At 49.0% G+C, this 26,778-nt stretch overlaps 1 protein-coding gene across 1 annotated transcript; it reads left to right on the top strand.

The window, feature by feature from the left end:
- Positions 1 to 7,009: 7,009 nt before the first annotated feature.
- Positions 7,010 to 25,270, top strand: pdia5 (protein disulfide isomerase family A, member 5). Its single transcript, XM_068746458.1, has 17 exons — positions 7,010 to 7,087; positions 9,856 to 9,982; positions 10,618 to 10,705; positions 12,146 to 12,229; positions 12,328 to 12,373; positions 12,645 to 12,737; positions 13,261 to 13,321; positions 13,881 to 13,948; positions 14,617 to 14,708; positions 16,235 to 16,306; positions 17,234 to 17,370; positions 19,512 to 19,582; positions 20,216 to 20,379; positions 20,492 to 20,622; positions 21,987 to 22,057; positions 24,555 to 24,689; positions 25,171 to 25,270. Exons 1-17 carry the CDS (start codon positions 7,019 to 7,021, stop codon positions 25,249 to 25,251), a joined length of 1,590 nt encoding a protein of 529 aa, XP_068602559.1. The 5' UTR covers positions 7,010 to 7,018; the 3' UTR covers positions 25,252 to 25,270.
- The last annotated feature ends 1,508 nt before the right edge of the window (positions 25,271 to 26,778 follow it).

The raw sequence follows: 26,778 nt of genomic DNA, 5'->3' as shown, positions 1-26,778 counted from the left end.
TACCTCATAGATACCTCATTGATACCTCATCGATACCTCATCGATACTTTATCAATACCTCATAGATACCTCATTGATACCTCATTGATACCTCATCGCTTCCATTTGTCACCCATTCCTAAACTCCACGCTCTGTCTTCTACACAAACAGAATCTCAACATTGATTTCCCAGAGAAAATTGAGGTATTGAACGGCGAGAATGTCAAAAGGGAAGGTGATATTATGGAGGCGGCGTGTTTTCACGGCGTGGGTCGGATTTTAGGATCATGGACGGCAATAACAGCCGCAGGTTAGGAGATTTAGAGGTTCAATATTCCAGAACAGGGAAAGGTAAACATGAACAAAAAGGGGGAAAAAATAAAGTCACACACAACCATAAATAAATGAAATAAGAAGTAAAAGGAAGCTGTGTGAGTCACGGCTTCAGGGCTTTTGATTTGACCGGCCCTCTCAGTAGTTTCTTTGACAGTTTTTTGGGAGTTACACCCTGGACAAGTCGCCAGAGGGCCACACATAGACAGACAACCAATCACGCACACTACACACTCACACCTATATGGACAATTTAGTGTAACCATTTCGCCTAATGGTTTTGTTGGTGGGAGGAAACTGGAGAACCCGAAGAGTACAAGTCAGATTTGAACCTGCAACATTCTTGCTGTGAGGCAGCAGCAGCGCTACCCACTGCGCCACCGTGCTGTGTCGGACAATATCCAGTAGTTTTCAAGATCTGAACAAGTTTCAACCCGACCTTAATCTGGACACCGGGGTTCATGAGGTCGTTGTGGTCATGAGGTCGAGACTTGAGATGGAACAAATCCCGTTTGACGGGGAGAACTCGGGCTCGTCGGGATGAGGTGGGGAGCGTTTGGTTTCTCCCGTGACATTACGGCAGTTAGCATCACGTTTCCCGCCAACGTCTGACAAAGGGATAAATGTTCTCATCGCTTTTAGTGCTGCGGCATCATTAGGCTCACGCTGCAAATCACAGCCTGACAATCCCGTTGTCCAATTACGCGTGCCATGGTGGATAGCGGTTAGCGTGGCGAGCAGCAGCAGCCGGCGAACGCCGACTACTGATGCCCTGGTCGTTACAGCAAATGCAGCAAACATGCACAAACGCATGACGACACAAACAATCAGGCTGCTGATTGGTGGAGAGCCTCATCGCTCTCTAATGAGCCGTTTACGGGAACCGACCGGAGGCCATTCATCAGCGTCTGGCAACAAAGCAACGCTAATAAAACTCAGCATAAACACATCAAGCGCCCTGATCTGCTTTAGCTAATAGCCTCGAAAGCCTATTGGTATTAATGGGACGACAAGCTACATCATGGCAGCCTCTTAGAATGAAAGATGATCTCAAAGACGAGGGAGAATCTGCTAAAACGCGTTCATAAAGTCATCGTTTCGGAGCAAGCGTGTCAATAAATCTGGAGACAAACGCCGCAGGAGTTGAAATTGTGTCATAATCTGAGCCTCGTTTGAAGGGCTTACTGCTAAAACATTACTTCTCTGAGCGCCTACTCACGAAAGGAGTGCAGCGCTCACCCCGTGACTTCATTTGGAGGTGATACGATCTTTATTGAGGCTACGGCAGGATAAAAATGAGTCTTTTTTTTTTTTTTTTTAAAGCGTTGCATAACGAGGATTTTCAAAGTAGAGTACCTGCAGCCGAGGCATCCACGAATGGAATGCTGAGAGCTAAAGGTGAGCGTCGTGCTGCCTGTGCTGCAAAAGGGAAGTAAATGTCTCATGTGGCTCAAAAGGTAAAGAACAGGCCAGTTTGGGGGGGGGGAACTAAAAAAATATATCGAGAAATGTTACATTTCATCAATTTATATAAATGGCCTCACCCATATCTGTTAGAGCTGCATCTAAAAAGCGCTCATGCAGAGTGAGTTTGACTCCGCTAATGGTTATATTAAATTAAAAGCCATAACAGGCACTCCAATGGGAGCCTCCGGGAAAGACTTCCTCACATCTTCTAACAGGACTCAACGCCTCTCCGGTGTCTTGTAAAGCAGAGACAGACAACCTGACAGACAGCCGCGGCGCCATTAAAGCATCGGAGCGAGGACAATGTTCCCACCGTCCCCACAATGGATTCAACACCACATCTTCCAAACCCAGTTCTCCGGGTCACATCGAGTCTTGAATAAGCTCCCTTCCTAAAGCTTCTGGGGGTTTCAGCCATGCGTCCAAAGCATCAATGGGAATAGTGTTCCTCCCCCCCCCCCCCCCCCCGCAATGGCCAGATCAACTGTGGGAGTATTTTCTCCTCCTCTTATGGGCCTTTTATTCTCGCCCCGCTCAGACCTTGCTGGGAGTGAACAGAGGAGGAACGGGAGAGAAAAGGCGCATGCCTTCACGTCCGCGTCGCATGCACACAAAGAGAAAAATCAAATTACTCAGACATGCGCGCATGCGTACGTGCACCTCACGAGGTGAAACAATGAGAGCGGGCGAAAAGCTGCATGCACTAAATAGAAATTCACTTAATTTCGTAAGCTGCCTCAAAAACAACAACAACAAAAGAGCTAAATTCGAAGAATTAAACTCTAACATTTCAGAAATGAGAAACAGGTCTATGTTAAATATGCATAGATTTAAAGAGTCGTTATCAGGAGGTGAATCTTTCTCTGCGGTTCATTCTGACAGTTTGCCCTTTTATTCTCTGCGCTTTTTTTGTAACGGTGTTGTAATGAGAAGAGATAAGAGAAAGCAAACAATGCTAACGTTCCAAAGACAAGCCCGTTAGCTCACGTGAAGCGCTAATTAGTTAGCGGAGTTGTTGCTGCTGCACCAGATTTCACACACGGTGGCGGTTGCAAGTCCGACAACCATTTGTGCGGGAGAGCACGAATAGCAACGCTGTCGTCTCCTGGATGAAGCGGACTCTGTGAATATTAAGGCCGGGGTCTCGACGTGGCGACGTCGGATCTGGCGTTCTATCAACGCAACAGAGAACAGCGGACTCCGGATTGTGCCGGCGTCGGCTGAATGCATGCGGATTCTTAAGGGAAGTGTCTCTCCGTGTCTCTGCGCGTCTCTCTGTGTCTCTGCGCGTCTCTCCATGTCTCTCCGTGTCTCTGCGTGTCTCTCCGTGTCTCTGCGCATCTCTCCGTGTCTCTGCGCGTCTCTCCGTGTCTCTGCGCGTCTCTGCGCGTCTCTCCGTGTCTCTGCGTGTCTCTGCGTGTCTGCGTGTCTCTGCGTGTCTCTGCGCGTCTCTCCGTGTCTCTCCGTGTCTCTGCGTGTCTCTCCGCAACTCTGCGCGTCTCTGCGTGTCTCTCTGTGTGTCTGCGTGTCTCTGCGCGTCTCTGCGCGTCTCTCCGTGTCTCTCCGTGTCTCTGCGCGTCTCTGCGCGTCTCTGCGTGTCTCTCTGTGTCTCTCTGTGTCTCTCTGTGTCTCTCCGTGCTTCTTGAAGCATCTTGAGGAAACCACGGCGGGTTTTTTCCCGCTTCTCTTTGCATACTTTCAGCTTTGTTTTCTCTTCCGTGAGCTCCGACCGAATTACCATTTGAATCCTGCTCGAGAATTCCCCCCCCCCCCTTTTAAAAGTCTACAATCTCCCCGCTGCACTTTCACATGCTTGGTCCCGGGGAGTGTGAAAATAGAAACCAACCAGCATTGGCCTTTCAGCAGTTTTCACAGCGTCCTTCCAAGGTTTTGAAATGTGGACGTACATCTTTGTCAAGGCCGCTCCATGTATGGATTCATAAGAAAAAAAAAGAGCATAAATGAACTCAGGCCCGGTTCGTGGGAGGAGCAACAGATGTCCTGGAGCGCATGTTTGACATGCACGAGCAGCCGAAGAGAAGAAAGATTGTGATGTCATCATTTTCCATTTTCCACCTCGGCTTCAGTCTGTGCTTTGAAACTCTCCAATCTGGGGAGACAGATTATTTTTCCAGATTCTCTTAGTTTATAGACCTGAGGGTATATGAAGGAGAACTACTGCATGACACACACACACACACACACACACAGACACATCTGTAGAATTTACAATGCATCTATTTTTCTAAGAGAGGTGAGGAAAGATAAACTTGTCCAGATATTAAACTTTCATTTCCGTTCATCTTCTATCCCGCAGCGTCTGCACTTGTTGATGAAACAACCGGACATGAAACGTCACAGAGACACAAACCTAGATATATATCAACAAGAACAAAAAGTAACCCGATCACAGACGAGGTGGGAGGTGGTGATTTGTTTCAATTCTTTTTTTTGCTCTATCATTCTGCCCCCCCCCCCCCCCCCCCTTCCCACACACACCTGCAGGATCTGTCAAAAGCCCTCATAAGTTCATCAAAGACGGAAACCCTGCTTTCCATTTGAAAGGAGCGACCCAGGATCCTGAAGCCGCTCTTCAAACAACAAAAGTTTTAACATCCATGAGACTCGCATGCGGGTCGTACAAAAAGTGTACGAATAAATGAATATTGATCAAAAGGCAGCGTTCGTTTAGGACTGTCACATAAAAAAAAAAAACGCAACACAAATTCATTTTGGGATCGGACACATTTCCCAAAGAGGATAAAACCAGCTGTTTCCTTGCATTTGAGAGCAGTTTGCACATTTATGAATAATACAGATGAAGAAGAGGGAGGGAAAAGTCACACAATCAACAATTAACAATCCATTGAAGTGGTTTCCCTGCATTTTCATTCGTGCGCACGCAGCCCGGACACGTGACGCAGTAAACTTCACCTGGAAAGGTGAGCGCACAGCTCCGCTCGACACTGCCCTCTGTCGCTGTGACTGCACATATCATCTCCTGCCCAAACAACGCGTCTCAGGATGATCCCCTTCAATTCGCACAAAGGGGGAAATGTGACAAGACCCTAATTTATGACTCTCTCAGGTGATTTGGAATGCCTTTATGTAGAATTAGTCCGACGAACGGGAAAAAACACGTCTCAGAATGCGCGTAAATTGCGCAAGCCGCGCGTAAAAGCCAATCTGTTGATTAGAAATAATAGCTAATGAGGTCATAACTATAGTCGGAAAACAAATGACACAGTCATGGATGGACAAAGGCGTATGTGGTCATTTTTACACCACCTTTGTGTGCTGCAATTTAGATTTGAATTTAGACCATTTTAAGGGTAAATTATAGATACAGAATATTTCGACACTTGTGTACGAAGTTTTCAAGTTCAGATTTCGTCTAGATTAGTGCAGACAAGGTCGACGCGCACCTCAAAGTTCTAGTTTGCGATGGTGTTGTGGCAGCGCAGGCAGCTCCCGCAGCCCGCAAATGATCCTGGGATGAAACGTGAGTGGAAAGTAAAGCTGGCGATGCATAAAGGAGCCGCTAACCGCTCTGAATAACACACAAACGGACAAATCGCCCTGCGACAGTAAAAGTAGACAAAAGCGCAGAAAAGTGCGACATTTACGATTATAAAAACGCCACATTAAATAATCCAGAGAGGAACGGACGCAACAGACGGCTGAATAAAACCAGTCATGATGGAGGATTTTATTTTAATCTCGCTCAGGCTAAAATAATCCAGCACCTCAATCAAAGTCGAGCTGCATCCTTTACGCCCGTAACAGCAGATTCTAAACCGGGATACAATCTGGGGGAAAGTGATGCAGAGCGCATCGGAAAGTGCTTTTTGTGTATCCGTCGTTTTATATCAAAGAAAATAAATACAAAAAAGTCGGCTTTCCTTTTACCTTCGAAGGTGTTTGTATTCCAAGTTGATGACAAAGCCGGGGCAGAGACGAGGAGGAAAACCAGACTCGCAGTCTGAGCAGGAGAGATGGAATAGAGACGGAATAGAGACGGAATAGAGACGGAATATCCGGAGCCGCTGCGTGCGTCGCTCCACGAACGACCTGCAACCGAAAACTGCGCTATGGCTCTCTCTCTCTCTGTAAGGGTCGGGCTGTGGAAGGACCAGGGTGGGCGGTGTGTGTGTGTGTGTGTGAGAGAGAGAGAGAGAGAGAGAGAGAGAGAGAGAGAGAGAGAATCGACACCACTGGAGAGTTGGAAGAGCGTCGCGTCCGGAGCAGCGTTAGAGAGCGACTCCCAGCCCGGACCCGAGAGGCACTGACGGGCTTCTGGGAAGCGATCGCCCTCCTCTACGCGTGTTTTCGTCTGGGACTCCACGGAACCTGCTGCGTGTCCGTGTGCGAGGTAACCTGGCAATAACTCCGCTGGGCATTACGCGTGTTTACCTCGCTGCTGCTGTAAGAAAAGAGTACAACTCAAAGAGAGATGATCGGTTCCCTGCACGGTGTTCCAATATCTTTAGTTAAAAAAAACAACAAAAAAAACAGAATCATATTGATCCATCCATCCATCCATCTTACCCGTCCACCCAGCTGGGAGGAGTAAATAAGACGACTAACCTAATTAAAGTGAGTCTATATCTCCTTATTTAACATAATAACGATTACAAAATGCATAAAACAGACTCCATTAAAAAAACACGCATGTACATATTTATAAAACTGCACACGATTATATTGTATTATATTATATTTATCTTCTAATAGATTTTTCACATTTCTTTATAAATATTGGTCTCTCAGTGATGCATTTATTTACTCCTATTTATGATGTAGAATATGCTACAAAATCTTTGTTTTTAATTGGAAACTATGGCCCTTTTCGATCAATTTATGTTATAGAGGCTATTGGCTTTTTGGCCCGGGTATACTACATCGATCAGATGTCGTGCAGCTCTATAATTAAAGCCAATTTTCTTAAGGGACATAAGTGGAATTGATGATGAGCTGATTAAGACTCATTCCATCACAAACCAATTTACTAATTAGACACTCTGATATATTTAGACGTTTTGCTGATTAAAACAAAAGCAACTTGATTATATTTACTCATCGATGCCCGACGGAGGCTTTTTAAGAGGCGGCAGGTGCGGCAAGAACCCGTTTTACGTTCCTCCACACTACGTTTCCCGTGGAGCCTTGCGGCATTCCCGAGGATCCACGGGAAACGGATTGCGCATGCGTATCCAGACGTGGCAACCCCACTGCATCATGGCCTCTAGGAATCGCTGCGGGAGTCGGACGAGGGAGGTGAAAATGTTCGTGCCGTTGCTGCTGCTGGTGAGTAAAACGAGCGTCCTCTTCGCGAGTCGCGCGCGTCGTTGCGGCTTTCCTTTGAGACGTGCGCGCGTTTGTTTTGATGTTAGGGGAGAAAAGCAAACGCAAATTGCTCATCGCCTGTCCGAGCGGGATGCGAAGTTGACAAGCTCTCCACTGTGACTGAACTTGGGGGGGGGAGGAGCTCTAGTTTAGGGAACTAGCTCGGAGGGATATGGGGGTGCTCAGGTAACACGCTGTTTGTGTAGCTGCGGGGTTTTTGTGTGTGTGTGTTTTTTTTGCCCCACCTGTATACATTGGGTCCATTTCCATAGCCGAGCCACATCGGCTATGGAGTGTGACGTAGCGGTACGTCGCTACGTCACACACAGGAGAACCGGACATGCCGAGCTAGCTTGTCTTTATGACGCAGCCTCCGCGTAGCTATCGATGCTAACACTAACTTCACTGGTTCGTGGCGGGATGTTGTTGTTTTTTTTAAGTCACACAAACATTGGTGGAAATTGAAAGTTCACAACTTATTAACTTTCTAACAGGTGCTGTCCTGTCAGCTTCCGTTTACCTGCGTCAGAAAAGTGCTTCAGCCAGTTCGTGACGTCATTATGTAGAGCAGGAAGTAGCTGCCAATCATTTTTCTTATTGCCTGCCTCTGCTAAGGGAGGTGAACCAATAAAGATTCCAGTTTGTACTTTTCACGTTCGTTTCTCGTCATGGTGAGAAAGTGTAATTAGTAATAGTAATTAATAGTGAGGGCTATTGATGAGAAACTTGCAATAACAGCAGTTTTCTTCAAGGTGGAAGTCCAAAATGTAACGATTGTGTCCCCGTATAGGAACGTTCGTCCACTCCGAGTCCTCGCCGTGCGCCGCTCAACATGTCCACCCAGTTTAATCCAAGTCAGTAACCTTTGCAAACAGAGGAGTCGCTCGGGCGTGTGTGTGTTCAGCACACACTGCGTGCGTGGATTTGGGCAGCGATGTTGTTATCGCGTTCTGGCGGTGTGCCACAGGTCACCGGATCTGTAGTTTAAATAATTACAAAGACGTTGGAAGTGCTGCTGACGCGGGGGGGGGTTGCTTTGCTTATGCATAGTCGGAATTATTGCCCGGTACACTTTGCTCCTCGGCTTTGCTGGAGCAAAAATCAATGGCGCAGGATAAAGAAAAGTCATTCTGCTTTAATAAGTGGTGATTAATCTCGTGCCACGGGATGGACGCCTCCTTCAAATGAAGGTTTAAAGTTGACATTTCTCCACTTGATCAAGTCTAATGTCCGGGACTGCACAGTCACAGACCAGAAAGATGTAGAACCCACAATCACAACTGGCATGCACCTGGTGTAGTTTGTGCTGATTCGCGCTTTCCTTTTTAAAAACTGGATGAAGCAGACGGAGAGCGTGTTGGAGGCCGGCTGGGGGCGGCTGGGGGGCGGCTGGGGGGCGGCTGGGGGGCGGCTGGGGCACCTGCTGCTAAGTAGGAGCTCAAGATCGTGTGCTCCGGAGTGCTCGGAGCTCCATTTTGTGTTCCATTATAAGATGGTCTTTTACAATGGACCACAGTTGACTGGAGAGTGCGAGAGACGGGCACATATTTATGGGCGTGGCTTCCCACTTAGGGATTGTAATCAGGGTCAGCGACTCGGAAAAATGAAAACCACGGGGCATCCTGCGCTCGTTGTTGCACCTTAAGATGCATTTATGCGTCTCTCTTTAGCACGAATCCATAGAAACAGACCTTCATTACCATCAACAAATTAAAATGTGATTCCAAAAATAGATCTCCCCCCCCCTCCTCTCTCACGTTGAATCCATTATGATCCCTCCGCTTCATTTTGAGCCCCCGCGCGACACCAAACGTGACGAGGCATGATGAAAACATTTAGCTCAAAGCTGATTTTGTGTGGTTTTCCTTCAATAGAATTGTATTTTATTCTATTTTTCAGTCATCGGTCTGAAAGCCGTTTGCGTGCTGTTTTTGACCGTAGCTATTGGCTCGTACATTTCACGCTACAGGAAGTACCTAAATGTAAAGCGAAGTAATTACCTGCGGTTATCGCACGGATTCTTGCGTGACCAGTCTTCTGCTGCGAAATCCGTCTGCACAATCTGGAATAATATATGCAAAACGGTATTTTACAGTAATAAGTCAGTGGTGATTCAAGCTGATCTTTATCTACGACGTTAAACTAAATAATCCCCAGATGGAAAGATCTTAATTAAGATGAAATATCTTACTTGCGCTAATGTTCTGCTTTCCTTTTGCCGGCCTAAATAAAGGACGAGCTGTGGAATTTAGAATTGGGCGGAAGAAAGTGGATTATGCTTCTTGAGTAGTTTCACATTCTGTGTGTTTTTCTGCAACTAGTTGATGGTTAAGTTCTTTTGTCGACGTTCAATGTGCATCATTTTACCCCCCCCCCCCCCTCCCCCCCCAGGCAGCCACCCCTCCCTGCCCACCTATGCAGACAGTCGCCTAGCGTTTAGCCAGCCAAATACTGACGCGACTCGCTTTTGTCCTGTCGTCATAGTAACCTAATCAGACTGCTGCCCCCGGTGTCAGGTGACAAAATCAAACGGATCAACGCAAATTATACAGAGAGGCCTTAAGAAGCGCTCATAAGGATCTAACGCTAATCCCACAGATATGATCCCAATGCTTGGATTGTACTTCCTGTTTCTGGGGCGTTTGTTCTTCCCGGGTCGTCCAGCTCCTCATACTTGTCTTTCTGTCTTTCTGTCTTTCTGTCTGCGTGTCGTTTGTTCACATCGGCAGGTTTGGCTGCTTCCGGCGCTTCCGGCGGCGAAGGTTTCTCCGCTCATAGAGAAAGTCAGCGACCACAAAGACTTCAAGAAGCTGCTCAGGACGAGAACCAACGTCCTGGTCCTCTACACGAAGACAGGTGGGGGACATCGTGTCCGCTAAGATTTGTTTCCGTGTTCATCCAACGAGAAAATGGATAATCCCGGGACGAGAGAAAATCCAGCGCCGATGCACTCTAAAGAGACGTCGGCGGTTATTAACGTCAAAGGCAGCTTGTCTCCGCGGTGGTGCGTTCAGGGACTCGCGTGTCAAGTTGAAATCTATCCGTGCCTCTAATACTCCCCACCAGATTTTAATTCGGCGTGTTTCATATTTTAGACGGAGCAGCTTGATATTACTAATTAGTCCTTTCTAATCTAGTTTTATTCTGCCAGAGCGCTCCTTGCTGTTGTGTCTCCGTATACCCCCCCCCCCCCCCCGCTATTGTAAGATGCTGAAAGCTGATGTAACCCAAACCCTGAACCCTGAACCCTGAACCCATCTACTGAAAGGCATCAGAAGAGCCTCCTCCATCGCCCCTCGACCACGAACTCACTGATCTCTTTCTTCACAACCCGGAGCTCTAGTAAGACGGCGAGCTGGTCCGTAACCCGACTCTCCCCCCCCCCCTCCGTGATGGTTTGGCGTGACTGTGGCCTCTGTTCGGGCGAGCCCCCCCCCCACCCCCCGGGTGTGGGTGACGAGGCTGACCGTGGGTTTCTCTCGTTTCTGCAGCCACATCAGGAGACGCCGACCTGAAACTGCTCTCAGACGTGGCCCAGACGGTGAAAGGCGAAGGGACGGTTGCCTGGGTCAACTGTGGGTAAGTACCGGTAACGGAAGGGTTAAAAGGCGTCTCCTGCCGGCCGGTGTCCTTCGTGGATGCCGTTGTCCTCCTTTGAGCGTCTCTGCACGGCGTCACGGTGACGCTTTATGTTCAAACCCAACGTCGGAGTCGCCATAGAAATAGCATAAAAAGACATGAATCAACAGAAGTTATTTAATTTCCAACTGTTTTAATAATTTATGAATCTATAAGTTTATAAAAACACAAACATTTTCCGCTTAAGTATTATAAATTTGATGAAACGACCAGAAAAAGAAATGATCCAAATTAATGACTAGCTTTTTCTATTTATTTTTTTTAATCCAGCCGATGCGCTGTTTCCTTTTTATTTATATTCTCGGAAAAACAATTTGAGACGCTTCAGGTGACGTTTTATGGCTCCCTTTGAGCTCCTTTAACGACCGGCTGGCTGAAGATGCTCCTCGGTGATGACGAATAAACACTTGTTTACGACTTTATTTCTCACTCGTGTGGTTTGAACTGGACAAATCAAGTGAAGTAAATGTGAGACAATCCCAGGACGCTGGAAAGAATTGTTTACTCCATGCAGAGCCAGCTCCTCTCCCATGTGACTTCAACCCATCGACTACATCCCCTCCTCTTCCTCTCCAGAGAGGAAATTATCATCGAACAGGAAGCTGTGTGGACGGCCGACTGTCCCCTTTTGACTCCTGCACAATATCACAGGCTTGTCCCGCATTAAAGTCCATGCGGCTGCAGGAAGGGACGCCCGGCTCTGTCCTCGTCCTCCTTCACAAAGCCTCCGTGAAGATTGTCCCTTTATATTTGCTTTATTGGCTTTTTAACCCTTTCTGGCTGCAGCGCTCAGGGTATCATCGCTCTCTCTTCAACCTCGGCATGCTAGCACGAACACGCGCTGAGCGGAGGTTTATTCCGAGCCAGATTCCGACCGCGGGAGCCGGAGTGAGCCGGGTTCATCGCCGCGGGCCGCGTAGATCCCGTGCCAGGCCGCGCGGTGAAGCATTGTGCTATTTGGCGAACCTGTCCGCCATATCAAATGGACCGTTTCCAAACCGGGGCTCCAGCTGGACGGGAGGGGGGGGGGGGGGGACGGCGCATGTCCAGCGTCCTGTCAAGGCCAGGTGGCCGGGACCCGAGTGCTGGCCGACAACGATCCCGCTTTCTGCTTCGCCGTAGTGTCGTAGCTGAATTCCATCGCTCCGTCTCTCCTTGCATATTCTCCCCGGTCTTTATTAGAGAAGAGGAAGATACGTGATGAAGTGTGAAGTGTGGCATATCATTTCTGTTCTTGACGCTGTCTTTGAAGTCTTGGTTAATATTTAATAGCGAGTGACATCTTTTTTGCTTTCATTTTTTTCCTTTTTTGAAACACCCTTCAGAATTGGATCTTTTTTTTTTTTTTTTTTAAAGTGTCTTCTAATATCTTCATCTCAGGGATTCGGAGGGCCGTAAGATCTGCAGGAAGGTGAAGGTGGATCCGAGCTCGGGAGGAGACGGATCGGAGCTGCTGCATTACAAGTGAGTACCCGGAACCTCGGAACCTCTGGTTCCTGCAGCGGGACGCCGCTGTGTGTCTCCTGACGCTGACTGAGCGCTGAGCCTGGCGTGTCTTGCAGAGACGGGACGTTTCACACCGAGTACAACAGACCCGCGACCTTCAAGGTGAGCGTTCAGCTTTCTCTGGCGCGGTCCGTTTCCATTTCATCTGTCCGGTTAGTTAAAGGGAGATCGAGAGGCAAAGCGTATAAATGTCTTTTCTCTAACCCTTTATTGCCAAACGTATCACATTTGATTTTGAGACTTCGACTTCAGACGTTTGATTGACAACGGCGAAGCTCCGCCTTCGCCGTCGTCACCTCGCCGGCCTCTTTGGACGTGGGTTTCTCTGCTCGCTGATGCCTCCTTGTTTTCTGCTTCGTCTTCCTCCGCCCAGTCCATGGTGGCGTTCCTCAAAGACCCGTCGGGGCCCCCGCTGTGGGAGGAGAACCCCGAGGCGAAAGACGTCGTGCACATCGAAGCGGAAAAAGTACGTGTACCGACCTGAACGACCTCTCGAGATTTTGGTTTCTGAATTTTGACGAAGGGATGCGATGAAGACTTGGGAGGTCCGGACTTCCTCGGGCCTTTTAGTTTAATGAGCAGCGGCCATGACGGTTTGTGTCCGTTCGTCCACTCGCGCCTGGAGGCTCGTTGGAGGTGTCAACAAAAAGCTCGTGCTGAGTTTTCTGGTAGCAGCCGAGCTCTTAAAGGTGATAATGAGGAGCAGAAGCTGGTTCTGGGCCCCGATTCGCTTCCGTTCAGTCTCCCTTTTGCTGATGCGATGACTTTCCAAACCGCTGAAGAAGCAAAAATCACGCCGCGTTCGGACCAGTGTGAAGCTGAGCATTCTAACAAAGGGACGGGGGGGGGGGGGATCTCCGGAGACAAAACGTCCAACCGTCGGAGCGTTCGGCGTCTCGCGCTTTCAGCCGTGCGTCTATTGTGTCTGTGGATCGTAAGCGTTCCTAATTATCCTCTCTGGACCGTCTACTCCTCTCGTTCTTTTGAAGGATTTGAGGAAGCTGCTGAAGAAGGAGGAGCGGCCTGTCCTCCTGATGTTCTACGCTCCGTGTGAGTCCTTTCATTATCGCCGACGGCGGCTGTAGTTGTCCAGGAAATATGAGAAACGCACCCAGAAAATAAAAATGGGGTGGACTAAATCAATACGGGGAGGCGTCTCTTGGCAATACGACGGCCGCCTGATCAATACTGGGATGAGATTTGAGACGTTCATCAAAGCGCTCAGACACTTTCTCTCTATCATCCAGAACTAATGAGCAAATTCCGAACTGATTAATCACTTATTTTTGAATCGATTGTGACGGCGAACGGTGATCGTTTTGCATTTCACTCTTATAAATGGCTTCATGCGTTGGCCAAGTTATCGACACGCTGGTCCGTCATTAACCAGTTTGACACCCGTGTTCCGGCGGTGAAAAGCTGACTGCAAAGACCAGAATGCACTGCATTTGATGGCAGCAGAAAGAGCATAGCTCGCTGCTGCCATTAAAAAAAAACAAAAAAAAACACGAAACAACTTTTCCAGATGACAGCAAGTCGTTCGGCGGCCGTAGCGACGGCGTTTCTTCTTCTCCTTATTAACTTTGTGTTTTTCCTCTTTGCGTTTCAGGGTGCGGCGTCTGTAAGAGAATGCAGCCCGTCTTTCAGCAAGCAGCCACGGAGACCAAAGGGAAATACGTAAGGCCCGCCAACGGCGTCTCGGAGCTTAGCGGTGAAATGCGCCGGCTGTGAATGCCTGGAAGCTCCGCCTGGCGATCTGATTTTTCCGACTTCCCCTCCGTTTCCTGTTTTCCTCCCCCCTCCCACCTGATGCCTCGACGCTGTGTCAACCGTTCTTATCAGCAGAGGCGTGAAATCGGCCAAAGAGCGTGAGACAGATTGCAGCTCTCGATGGAAACGCTTCTCTCTGTCTTTTTGGTTTCCCGACGCGAGGAGCGTCGTCGTTCTGCCGCCGCATTTAAGCGCTACTCAAATTGTCTCTTTTCATAAAACAGCAATGTTGTTGTTGTTGTGTCTCTCTGAGGTGTGGCTTTAAGCTAGACGTCCTGCTGATGGTCTAAATCCATAAAAACACACTTTTTTGTTTTTGCTAGCATTTTATTTGCGGTAAATTTCCGTTACTTGAATAAAAATGTCGGCGGACAGTTGTGTGTCTGGTTTCCTGCTTCCTCCTCGCTCGCCGACATTCAGCGACATTTCCTTCTGCCGTCCCTTCGTGCGATTCATGCCGTGTCTAGTTTCTGCGGCGCTCTGGGCGACGCTGACCCTGAACTTCCTTCTCCTCCGGCGCCACGGCGAGCTGCGTCTCATTCTCCCCTGGGGTTTCTCTCCGTGTCTCCACGAAGGTGCTGGCGGGGATGAACGTGCACCCGGCGGAGTTCGACAGCCTGAAGCAGGAGTACGACGTCAAAGGCTACCCGACCTTCTGCTACTTTGAGTGAGTTCCCGTCCCACCCCTCCCTTTCAGGACGCCCAGCGTCTGATTAGGGCCACGTCAAACGGGAGGTTCAGAACCGGCAGAGACGGTGGCGGGTTTCCATCTTTAGTCTCCATCTTTAGTCTCCAAGCCAGACGAAGTAAAAGCTTTTCATAAAACAAGCCAAAGTCACCGTGGCTTTATTTACCGACCCCCCCCCCCCACGCCCCTAATGATGCGTGCGCCGCTGATGGAGCACTCGGCCCCGCTTCAATGCTGTTGGATCAAATTTGCGCTGCTGGTAATCTGATCGTTCCTGTTTGCCGTTCAGCTTTCGTTTCCAAACGGATGCAGACATAAAAGCTGGTAGACACACGCGCACGGTAGGAGAGGTGTTTGTTAATACAGCCCCCCCCCCCCCCCCCAGCTAGGACATCCGGCGCTTTGTTTTCCTGCATCTTATTCCTCCTGCTCCGGCTTTATCATCCCAATTTCCACATTAAACACTCTCTCTTTCCAGTCTGGCCTTTTAATTAGGCCGGTACTGATTAAGTGCCTCTGTGGTTGGCCCCTGCGTGTGTGCGTGTGTAGCCACACGCACGCCCACGTGCACCTGAGCCTGGGCGTCAGTGCGGAGCTAGCTAACGACCATCTGAAGCCCATCGGCTTCAGTAACGAGCCCCTCACTGATAAACGGCAGCTAATCACTCGCAGGCTAAATCAGCATCGGCACCGCCGGACTTATCTCGCCGCTGCAGCCCGCCGCCACGGCGCTCGAGGTCTTTCTCCGCTTTCCGTCCTGCAGATTAAAAAACCGCCGAGCGCACCTCAACTTTATCGGTTAAACAAACTGGAAAGGTCAAAGGCTTCTCTATCCTCGCTGCGTGCTTTTTAATCGGGAAGAGCAGCAGACGCCGGCGGGATAACGACATTTGTTTAGCATCTCCTCGGCTTGATTTTATTCCTACGTAGGAATCTGCTTACGTTTGAAATCTTTTCAGACTGTTGAGCTGAGAAGATACTTTCTAGCTCATTTCAAATGCATTACAACGGGCCCTCTCATCGTACAGAACCCAAGCCCGCATCGGTGTAAAAGCCTCATCAAGCGTTTCCGTCGGGCTTTAATCGTATCTGTTTATTAAAGGGGCTGACGCAGGCTCTTTGTCTTTCCTCCAGGATTCCTTTCATCCATCGCGCATCTCTCGGATTACTTTCTGCGCCGTTGAGGAATCGATCCCCGCTGCTTTTATTGTCGCTCCAGCAATAATCTCCGAATCCTCGGTCGAGATCTGTCCCGGTCTGAATCGAGGCGAGGTCGCCGCACATTTTCCAGCCGTTCGTTTTAGCGTCGATGGTCTGGCGGGGGAATAAAAGTGTTCAAAAATGCACCCGGTGAAGCAAGTTTTATATAAAAAAAAAAAAGATAAATTGACCTGCACTAGCATCGCTTTAAAACTCTTTGAGATTTAATCGGGCCCGTCGGTCGTGACGGATGGTTTAGAGGTCATCGTCTTTTTTTTTTTTGTGCGTCTGTTCTCATCTTTCAGGAAGGGGAAGTTCCTCCACCACTACGAAAACTACGGAGCCACAGCCAAGGATATTGCAGACTGGATGAGGAAGTGAGTGTGCCCCCCCCCCAACCACCCATGATCTTCATCCTCTGACACACCTTCCCCACAATGTCATCAATTCACACCTGCCTCGGTTCCCGTCTCATTTTTCTTTCACACCTTGGCTCGCGCTCTCCTGCCTCCTCGTTCCGCTCCCTGACGGGCCGTTCCATGGCTTTTTTTTTTTTTTTTTTGCGTGTGTCGGAGCCTCCTTTTCATCCGACGACGCTGCCGATGAGGCAAAGCTGGAAAGGCGGAGTCCGGTTTGCTGCGTCCGTGTTTTGTGTCCTTTCTGCAACGCCCCGGTTTTAATCTTCTCTCCTCTTTCCTTTCTGTGTTTGCTGAAGTTTCTCTTACCTCGAGCTGTCACCGCTGCTGTTGTTGTTTATCCATCCTCCGCTTCACGTTTCATTCTTCTAGTTAAATTACGTTTCTGCAAATGAAAATTTCTGTTGTTTCCATGGAAACCGTGTGTGAGTCTGAAGGAGGTCATCTCATCCAGGGAGTTATTTAGCTTCTCTAAACTTTGCGTGCGTGAACCTTTGATGAGCTTGATTCGTGGTTTCCATGGAAACATGGTCCTAGTTTACCAACAGGTGGCCCTTTTTGTCCACGAGGCTCGCGGGACGTCCTGCAGCTTCGGCCTGAGGCCGGAGTGCATGAAGAGGCGATTGTGTGTGCGTGTGTCATGCGCTGTGTGAGTGTGTGTGCGTGAGTGTATGTGTGTGTGTGTGCATTTGTTCTTGGCATTGCAGGACTGTGTTCTGTCATCAAGGTGGGGCTGCCTTGTTCCAGATGTGTGTTTGTGTTGTGACACGCAGGGTGGAGTGCGCACTACAGCTGCGTCTCATTTTCTCTCTCGCTATATTACGCGACAGCCGCTGTGCGTCGGCTTTTCAAAACAAATTTCACCCATGTTTCCCCTTCCTGTTTCAGCCCTCAGCCCCCCCAGCCGAAGACCCCCGAGGTGCCGTGGTCGGAGTCGGACTCCCCGGTCTTCCACCTGACGGACGAGTCCTTCGACGGCTTCCTGGAGGAGCATCCTGCAGCCCTGGTCATGTTCTACGCCCCATGTGAGCCATCGGGTGATGACGTCATCGTTTGATTTGTGATGGACGTTCTCTCCGTGGTCGTAATGAGGCGGCGGTGAGGCCGCGATGCTTTTCAAGGGGAAGCAGGACAGATGAGAAACGCAGGCGGGCGGGCGGGCTGCTGGTACTTTTAGCTTCTTTTCTTTTTGTTTTTTGTGCATCAGTCAGTCTCGAGCTTAGTCTCTCGACGCAACACTTCTCCGGTGCCGTATGGGTCGCGTAAGCCAGCTTGTCATTGTTATTCACGCACCATGAACACAGAGATATCTCCACACGCCAGACAGATGGCGTCGCGTCAGTCGAGGCCTCCCGTGTGAGGAGACCGTCCAACGGGGGGGAGAGTTTGCGTGTCGATGAAGGTAGACCCGTAGCGACTGCGAACGACCTGCCGTTAGCAACGATCTGACCTCGTCGCCTCCCGCGCGCTCATCCCACAGCTGCGAAAACAAACCGGATCCGTTTCCCGAGCTGCCGCCGGGGGCGATGGTTGTCGCGAGCGACGGCGTCTCCCCTCAGGGCAAACGCGCTCACCAGCTGCTGGAGCGATTACAGCACATCCCCAACAGACACACACACTATAAGTCATTATTCACCGTCCAAAAGCTGAATAAATATATCGACTATTAAAAGACCGTCGGCAAGAAAGAAATGTCCTGGTTTGACATTTATGTAAATACGATTGGCCGGTTAGGAGAAGCTCAGCGACGGTCCGGTAGAGATGCAGACGCAGTCGGAATATTTCCAAGGTAGAAATAGAATTAGCATTTGAATTCTAAATCTGCATTTAATGCTGCACCGCGCCGCTAATAATTTATTCATTCATTCATTCGTCCTGCTGCTTTTTCTTTCTATTTAAACGCGGCCTTGCCGATAACGATTAGGCTATTAGTAACATGTCATTGGTAGCAACTGATTCCTGATGGCGGCTCCTGTTTCTGACTTTATTTAAACATTTCCAATCGCTCCTGAGGAAAAAGTAAATAACGAAAGTCAGGGTAGCTCCAAAGTACGCTCGGGTCATTATCCGTTAGCGATTAGCGTTTTGAAAACAGCATTTTCATCGCCGTCGAGACTATTTGCTTTACTGCTTCCCACAGACAGAGATGCCCAGTCTCGCAGCAGCGGTGCAGTTTGTTAATGGATCTGCTGTCAGAGTGAGATTAATGGTCTCCGGGCTGCTGCGATCAGCTTGAATTCTGTCCACCTCTCAGCGCAGCCGTTCTCGCCCTCCTCCGAACGGCGGCCGGAGAGTGCAGGAAGCCTTCGGCTCGGCGCCCGACCGCGTCCCGGGCCGATGCAGACATTCCTCCCTGTTGAATCGTTGGAGCGGAGAATGTTGTGCCATCCAACGTCGAGGCCCAATTCTTAAATGTTAGTTTCCGCCCTGAAGCTGGAAGCGTTTGGATCTCGTTTCAACGCCGGCTCGGCGTGCTGCTGCTGCGGCGGCGCCCGGCAGGATGACCGCACAGCAGAAGCTGCTAGCCTGCGTCGGTTCCTGTTACGGCCTGTCGGTGGCTTCAATGTGCTGGTGCAGAGCAAAGCTTTTACATCTCCACACGTTCCCCTCTGTTTCTCCAATAAACTGGACACGCACACGCGCGCACACGCACGCACGAGGCATATCGGGCTTCTTGATTTATATCAGGCACAAATTCGGACTTTGAAGAAAATAATTCCCAAACAACTTTGACAAGGACGATGTGCCGGGCTTGGAAATGTGTCACATTTGTTTGGGGCGTCTGTACGAAGACAGAACTAACGACGTCCTCCTGCTTGAGGACAGAAGAGCTATTTACCTGACGATGTTTCGTGAAGAGGATTTTAATTTATTGTGAAATCAGGGGTTTCTATTCGATAATATTTTAGGACCTTCCATCTGATACGGATTTGCCTTTTGGACGCTGTGGCGCTGAAAGCCAAACGTCATAATGCTGATATTGGCTCTGAACAGATTGTGTAGTTCTTACCCTTTTGTTTCTAAATTGAAGCTTTTAATTCGTATTATTTTTAAGGTTCCATGTCTAAAGTTCAATCCTGCTTGTTCCTTTATGAATGGAGGAACTCGAAGGCCGTTGTTTTCCTGCCGTCGGCCGAGCGCTGACGTGTCATCCGACTCCTTTTAGGGTGTGGCCACTGCAAGAAGATGAAGCCAGAATACGACGAAGCTGCTGAAGTACTCAACAGAGTTGCGGATGTAAGTTTGCTCCATGTCGATAATGCACGTTCTGAACGTGCACGCTGACGTGTGTGTGTGTGTGTGTGTGTGTGTGTGTGTAGCGGCGCCTCATTAACATGCCAGAACAATCCTGTCCTCCTGACCCGAGGGGGGCTTTTTAGTTTCTGGTCCTGCCCCCTAGCTCTCGATGCCGCTCTAATTATTTGGGTGTGTTCCTTCTCTCTCGTCTTTACCGTTCCTCTGCAGTAAACTAACCCCCCCCCCCCCCTCCCCAAACAGGGGCAGGGCCTGGGCCTTTAAAGCCCCCATCCTAGCGACTGCAGCAATTATCTCATCCGATGCTTGGACCTTCTCCCCCTGGCTCGCTGCCCAGCGCTGGAGGTCAATGGGGAAAGCAGGGCCATTATCTAATATGGATGGACTGGAGCCTCTCCGGCTCTGAGCCCTTAAGGCCCGGCGTATCATTTATGTTCTCCTCTCTGCTTCACTTCCTGTGTTGCTAACGCAGAGCTTTTATACACACAGACTCTTGCTCCCCCCCACAAAGGTTCAACTTTAATTGTTTCTAAAGCAGCCGCTGCTAATTGGTGTCACGCAGCGCCCTTTAGAGGAGGGGTCTTAACTGGACGGATTATTTTCCTTCTTTCTCAGAGTCCAGGAGTCCTGGCGGCGCTGGACGCCACGGAGCACAAGGCGGTCGGCGACCGCTTCAAGATCTCCGGCTTCCCGACTCTAAAGTACTTTGAGAGAGGCGAGGAGAAGTACACGCTGGCCCAGCTCCGAAGCAAGGACAAGATCATCGAGTTCATGCGCGAGTGAGTCGGTCGCAGAGCATATGCAGGAGGCAGGGAGTAAGTCACCGGCGTAGACGCGAGCGTGTTTGAGGTGTAAGGAACTCTGCTTTGTTTCCTGTCACGACGTCTGCAGTCCTCAGGCGCCTCCTCCGCCGGAGCTGTCCTGGGAGGACAAGCCCTCCGCCGTCAGCCATCTTGGATCTGAAGACTTTCGAGAGGCGCTGAAGAAGAAGAAGCACGCTTTGGTCATGTTCTACGCTCCCTGTAAGAGTTTGCAATTTTTCCACATCATCTCTGCCCGTTAGTCTGAGAGTGACTCTTGCAGGAAGTCTGTTTTTTTTTTTTTACTCTCAAAACAAAATCGATCATTAACAGCAGAAATCGTCCAAAGTCTCCGCTACCAAGTGTGATCGTAGCCCTTCCCCGCTGGAATTGATGTGATCGCATCCCAGATTTTAAAGCGGTGCGCTTGCGTAACCCGGAGCCGTCACGCAGCATATGAACCCCACCTAAGCCTCGGGGAGACTGAGGACGGATTCACTGGCTAAAAACCGACTCACATCTCACGCTCCCCGTAGCGTCGCTTTATATTTGGGTGGCGAGAAAAAGCAGCCGTCTTGTTAAACGTTGGCACCAGAGTGACCTTTCCATTGCTTCGACGCACACCCGGCCCGTCGTATTGTGACCTTTTGAAAATGCACAGTCTCATTAGTCAGAACCTGATCAGAGACGCGGTGACGTTAAGATTGGGCTTCGGCTGATTCCTTTTGAAGCTCTGCTAACGGAGGCAGAAGTTCCAGCGGGCAGCTCTTTTCTAAAATAAGTATCGGGAAATAATTTTCCCGATACTCTGGCTGTACGTGACCGACCCAGCCGCCAGGCGATCGACAAACGAGCGCCTGATTGAACGGGTTAGCCGTTAGCTTTGACGTTATCAAGGCGATCAATACGTCAGCTCTGTCTGTTTAAAAGTGGACTTAAAGAAATTGAACATCGATGGAAACATCTGCAGGCACACGCTTATTGACGCGCACGCAGCCGTGAAGATGCCTCTTTATAAAAAATAAATAAAATGGTCGCCATCAGCCATTAATTTTACACATTTTTCACAATTACGGTTAATGCACACGCCGTCCTGCGATATTGATCATATATTGATTGTAGTTTTAGTAATCTGTTGTGCGTAAAGGATGCTGGCGATTGATTGATGACTTCCTGCAGCTCTGCAGGAATCAAAGCTTCCCTAAAAGGAAAGGAAATGTCATCACGGTTAGCGGGAGGACGGGAGGACGGCCTCCTTCCTCCGGAGCCAGATTTATAGTCGCATCTGATCAGAATCATCTTCCAGAGACTGGAAGTCTGCCGTCCATAAATGCGATCCGTTGTTGCGGCGTGTTTGTGTAAGCGTTGGCTGCGGGGCGGCCGCGTTTACGACGGCGATAAAGACATTTACAGTCTCGTCGAACGCACGAGTGAATGATCTTTATTGTGGATTCACCTCTGAATCACTGCAGGACCATGAAAAAGAAAGAAAGGGAAGCGTGCCTCCGGAGTAAACGGCGTTTGGAAGTGACTTTTTATGTTCCTGCGAGGACGTGACGCTAGATGTTTGTGTTGCTCTGTTCCAGGGTGTCCGCACTGTAAAAGCTCCGTTCCCCACTTCACCGCCGCAGCGGAGCTCTTTAAAGAGGACCGCAAGGTTAGTGACTCTTCCTCACGCTCTCGCACCGACATGCGTTCACCATCCAAGTGCATTCTGGGGCTGCGCGCCACTTCCTGTTTTACACGACAAATCTGTCAGGTTGCCGGAGCGCAAAGAGAAAGGAGCAGGAACCCAGCGGGGTGTGGGAGGTTGAAACGGAACGGCTAAGACGACGTGGACGACACGAGGGGGGGAGGGGCAGCGATCATGCCCCCCCCCCCCGGAGGCCTCCCAGATGAAGTGTTTACTGACAGCAGCGCGTTGTTTTCTGTTCTGTAATCGGCACACGTGTTTAGGGGCTTAAATAAATCTCATACTGGAATTAGTCAAACGTGCAGCCGTGCTGAAATCGCTATGGAAGCCTGCAGGGGGGCCAAATTCAAACCGTCTGACCTTTCAGAAGTGGGATCCTGAAAGCACCACCTTCAGCGCCTCGCGTTTGTCTCCACGTTTTCTGATGGGAATTTTGGAGGCGGACTTAAAGCCCACACAGCTTCTCATCAAATCCTTGGCACGCTTCGGCGGTTCACGGGATCGCGACCAAACACTCCTCCGTCATTCTTTTCCCTATCGGTTTCCTGACATACTCACCCCCCCCCAGCCGGCAGAGCTTTGTGTTTCCAAACCTCATGAACTGCAATATTTAGAAATTGTCTGGCAACACTGCTGCTTTTTGTTTTGTCAAATTCCTCGGAAATGTTGCTCCAGTCCGGCTCAGACGTCGGCGCTCTCACTTCTTGGGAATGTTTCTAAGTCTTTGGCGTTTGAGGTTTTCAAGTTAAACGCTCGGCAGAAATTGACTTTGCTGAAATTTAACAGCTGTTAATACTAAATGTAATATTTAAAATCCTTTATGTGAGCGGTTTTTTTGTCGGATCAGGATTTTCAGGTCGTGACTGAAAAACGATTTCAATATTTCTCCCCTGCTGTTTGTTCCTGAATCTGCGCTGGACCGGAGAGAGTGTTTTATGGGTTTTATAACCAAATCTCATTAAAGCTTTTCAGAGAGAAGCAGCAAAGGAGAAAGAACAAATCCTCAAATTAATTAAACTATTAAAGATTCAACTTTGTCTTGGAGGTAAAATGTAATAATCCCAGACTCGTGTTGAGTTCACTGCCTCGGTCAGCCAGTGTTCCTTCTCTTCCCGTGTGTGTGTGTTATAACTTCAATACGCATTATAAAGCAGGAATATATACGCGTAAGGATGAGGGAGAGCTTGTGATTGTCTTCTTTCAAATCCTTCTCTCTCAATTATAAATCCGTATTTATAATCCATCGCCCCCTCAAGGACCTCGCTGTGGGATCAACGTTCATGATCTGGCGCGTGAACAAAATATGGATGGAGGAATGAAATGGAGACGTTTGCCAAACTTAATCTGATCTGATTCCAGGCCGAGTGTCGGCTTTCATGCAGATCCTGAACGTAAATATTTCTCTTGTAGCTTCGTGAGCGTCGGTGTTTGATCAGTCCTCCCTCTGCAGCAGATCTGTCGTTTCCATCCTCTCCTCGCCGGGTGGGGGGGGGGGGGCGGACGGGGCCAACGGAAAGTAATTATTTGATGGCGACTGGTGCAACGCCCCCTGAGAGAGGGTGACATTTTGGCGCTGAGTGGATCGTGTATCAGAGAGGCGGCTTGTCGCTAATCGATGCAACAGCAAAATCTCTTATTGTTGTTATGTTGGAGTGATTGTTATGGGACCCCCCCCCCCCCCCCCCCCCCACACACACACACACACACACACTGACTGATCCAAACTCTGACGATGAGGATCTGTTGATCCTTCTCGTGATTCGCGCGTTGCTTTCGTCGCACACTCGGTGAATATTAAGTTGTGATGTGCAGCGCTTTGCTGCGTCGCTCTACAATTATAATAATAAACCTTTTATTGTTCCAACATAATGGCGAGACGGACGCAATAATTGAACCCGACGATAAAACTCCTGGACGTGATTAGAAATCATTAGAGCTGAGCAGTAAAACGGGGAATATCTAATTATAGAATATGAGCTGAATCCTCCGTAAACCTGCTTCCGGAAGCTTTTAGGAGGCGTCGGCTGTCACGGATCTCGTTGGTTTTATTATGCATACGGGGGGGGGCAGAATGCAACTTCATCATGTTGTGCTTTATGTTTATTATTATAGTAAATAACCAACGAGTTATTTCGTTTCTAAACTTAAAAAAAAGGCTTTCTGGGCTTTCAGCAGCAACGAATGCTAATATGCAAAGTCCATGTTTTATTAAAACATTCCCTTAATGTTGGATTTAAGGGTATCTGAATAGAAACTCCCAAGTTAAGTTTTCATGAGTATTAATCACCTTAACCGAATGCTGCTGTTTCCATTACCTTGGAATGACCCTCCTTTCTACGGGAGCCCACAGAGGACAAAGCTAACACTGGCCTCTCTAAAGGCAAAGCCCCCTCCCGTAATCGTATTTATTTCCGACATGCTGAAACCCCGACTGACGGCCGTTTCTCTGCGCCGCTTCCAGATTGCGTACGCCGCCGTGGACTGCACCAAAGGACAGAACCAGGACTTGTGCAAGCAGGAAGGCGTGTCGGGCTACCCGACGTTTAACTACTACAACTACGGCAAGTTCGTGGAGAGATACGCTGGCGATCGGGGGGTAAGTGCTTCCCGGATCCTCCCCCCCGTGTCTCTTCCTCTGAAGACGAGTGAACCTGAGCCGTCCGTCCACTTCCTGCCAAACGTTGGTACGGAAGGAGATACAGATGCAGACAAATCGCTTCGGAGCGCGACAAGCGGACAGGAACACGAGATTGAATGACTCCTAATTCATGGGGAAAGGTCGCGACCTTAAGATAGTATTAAACTACTGGCAGTTCTTGCTGCTTTGGATCGGACTCGAGTGACTTTGTTGACCTTGTTGTTTGTTTACTTCTCTTATCGCTGTGCCGTCGGCCCAAGTTTAGATCATGTTTAATGACGGGACTCTGATCTCTATTAGTTTAGAAGCAGGTCTGATAAATGTAGCGATCACTAAAACAGTCCTCTCTCTCTCTGTCTCTCTCTGTCTCTGTCTCTGTCTCTGTCTCTCTGTCTCTGTCTCTGTCTCTGTCTCTCTCTGTCTCTGTCTCTCTCGGCAGGAGACGGGCTTCGTCGGATTCATGCGCAGCCTCCGAGAACGTGATCAAGAAAAGGTCGTCAAGAGGAAGGAGGATCTTTGAGGGCGGCGTTTGGGGGGGGGGGGGGGGGGGGGGCAGGGGGCAGCCTGTGACACTTGACCTTGGCGAGGGCCCCTATCAGCACTGGCGTAGGAGACTTGATGACCTCAGCAAAAAAAAAAGGCTATTTTTATATACCACGTTTGTAATGAACCCAACAGAGTAGCTGCAGAGAAAATACACAAACTCAACACAGTGATGTCTTTACCCCCCCCCCCCCCCCCCCAACACTGTGACTACACATGAGAAGCTACACCCGAAACCGTATCTATGCAACACTTATCCCTGCTCATCCCTGTCTCTGTGTGTGTGTGTGTGGGGGGGGGGGGGTCTGTGGGACACGTTGTGATTATTGATCTCCACCTACTGGTTTTACACCACCTTCATCCAGAGCCATCCATAATATTGCTTTATCGGCCGCAGATCAATACGACGCTAAGAAAAACGTGAAGCGCTTCTGCAGGCGAAATCTTTTAGTGGAAATTGTGGCCTTAACATTATATTTTTTAAAAAATAGAACATTTAATAGCTGCAAATGCAGGACTTTATACGATCGGTGGAGAAAGGATCCGAGGCAAAGGAAGGCAAACGACAGCCGCCATCGTTACTTTGGTGGCGTGTTTTTTTTTATACAGTATGCTGTTTCTTTTCAACCCCCCCCCACGCCTCAGCCACTATAAATATTTCAAGGCTTATCTGTAGCTGAACTTGGGTTTTATTATTCAAGCCTGGTTTCTTTGGTTCTGAATAAGGTTCTCAGGGATAGCGGAACACAATTAAAGGGAACGAGTTCGTTTGTGACTTTGCATTCCAGCTGTTTGTCCCGTTCAAAATAAACCCGGTGTCTCGTGCTTCGTCGGATCGATGTCGCGGAACCTTTTTCACTTCCGATGGGAACTCTGTGATTCTAAATGGACTCATTCCAAGTGGAACTGTTTCAAATGTTATGGCTGGCACCAAACGTTTAAGTTGTTTGTTTTCCTGACCTGTGTTTACTGTCATTTGTTGTTCTTTAGGAGCCTGTGTTCTTTAGAAACCCCCCCCCAAAGGAATCCATGTTGTGTGGGCCTTAAGTGTCGCCTTTGTTTTGTACCCAGTCAAACCTACAGTTTCTCCTGCAGCAGTCGGGACCTTGCGCAAAAAATAAAATAAATTTACATTTTTAAAACTCGGGCTTCACTTGTTATGTTATCAAACTAATACACACGCTACTCTGCTTTTCCTATTTCTAAAGATGTTAGTGATGCTAACTAGTAAGACATACAAAAACCTTTTTTTTTTTTAAGACGTGCGCTCGCTCCAGTCGTCCTTCGTCTCTGTGAATGTTTACTTCAGAGCAGGTATGCTAATCTAAACAGGAAACATCACCCAGTCTGAATAATGAGACTTTATCTGTGTTGAATATTAAAAAAAGAAAGAAAGAAAGAACGCTAACATCCCCAAAGAATCCAGAGCAGCAGAACACGTTTGAAGTTGTTTTAGATGATCAGGCCTCCCGGGACGTCGCTGCTGGAGGCGATGACGTAACTA

Source organism: Brachionichthys hirsutus, chromosome 12 (assembly GCF_040956055.1).
Source record: "Brachionichthys hirsutus isolate HB-005 chromosome 12, CSIRO-AGI_Bhir_v1, whole genome shotgun sequence".
In the NCBI taxonomy this organism is placed as follows: domain Eukaryota; kingdom Metazoa; phylum Chordata; class Actinopteri; order Lophiiformes; family Brachionichthyidae; genus Brachionichthys; species Brachionichthys hirsutus.
Note: the sequence above shows the minus strand (reverse complement) of the source record. Positions and strands in the feature narration are given on the sequence as shown.

Coding starts and splice junctions, on each gene's coding strand:
- pdia5 (XM_068746458.1), top strand. CDS start 7,019: ATGGCCTCTAGGAATCGCTGCGGGAGTCGGACGAGGGAGGTGAAAATG. Junction 12,230..12,327: donor TCGGAGCTGCTGCATTACAA/GTGAGTACCCGG, acceptor CGTGTCTTGCAG/AGACGGGACGTTTCACACCG. Junction 19,583..20,215: donor TACTCAACAGAGTTGCGGAT/GTAAGTTTGCTC, acceptor CTTCTTTCTCAG/AGTCCAGGAGTCCTGGCGGC.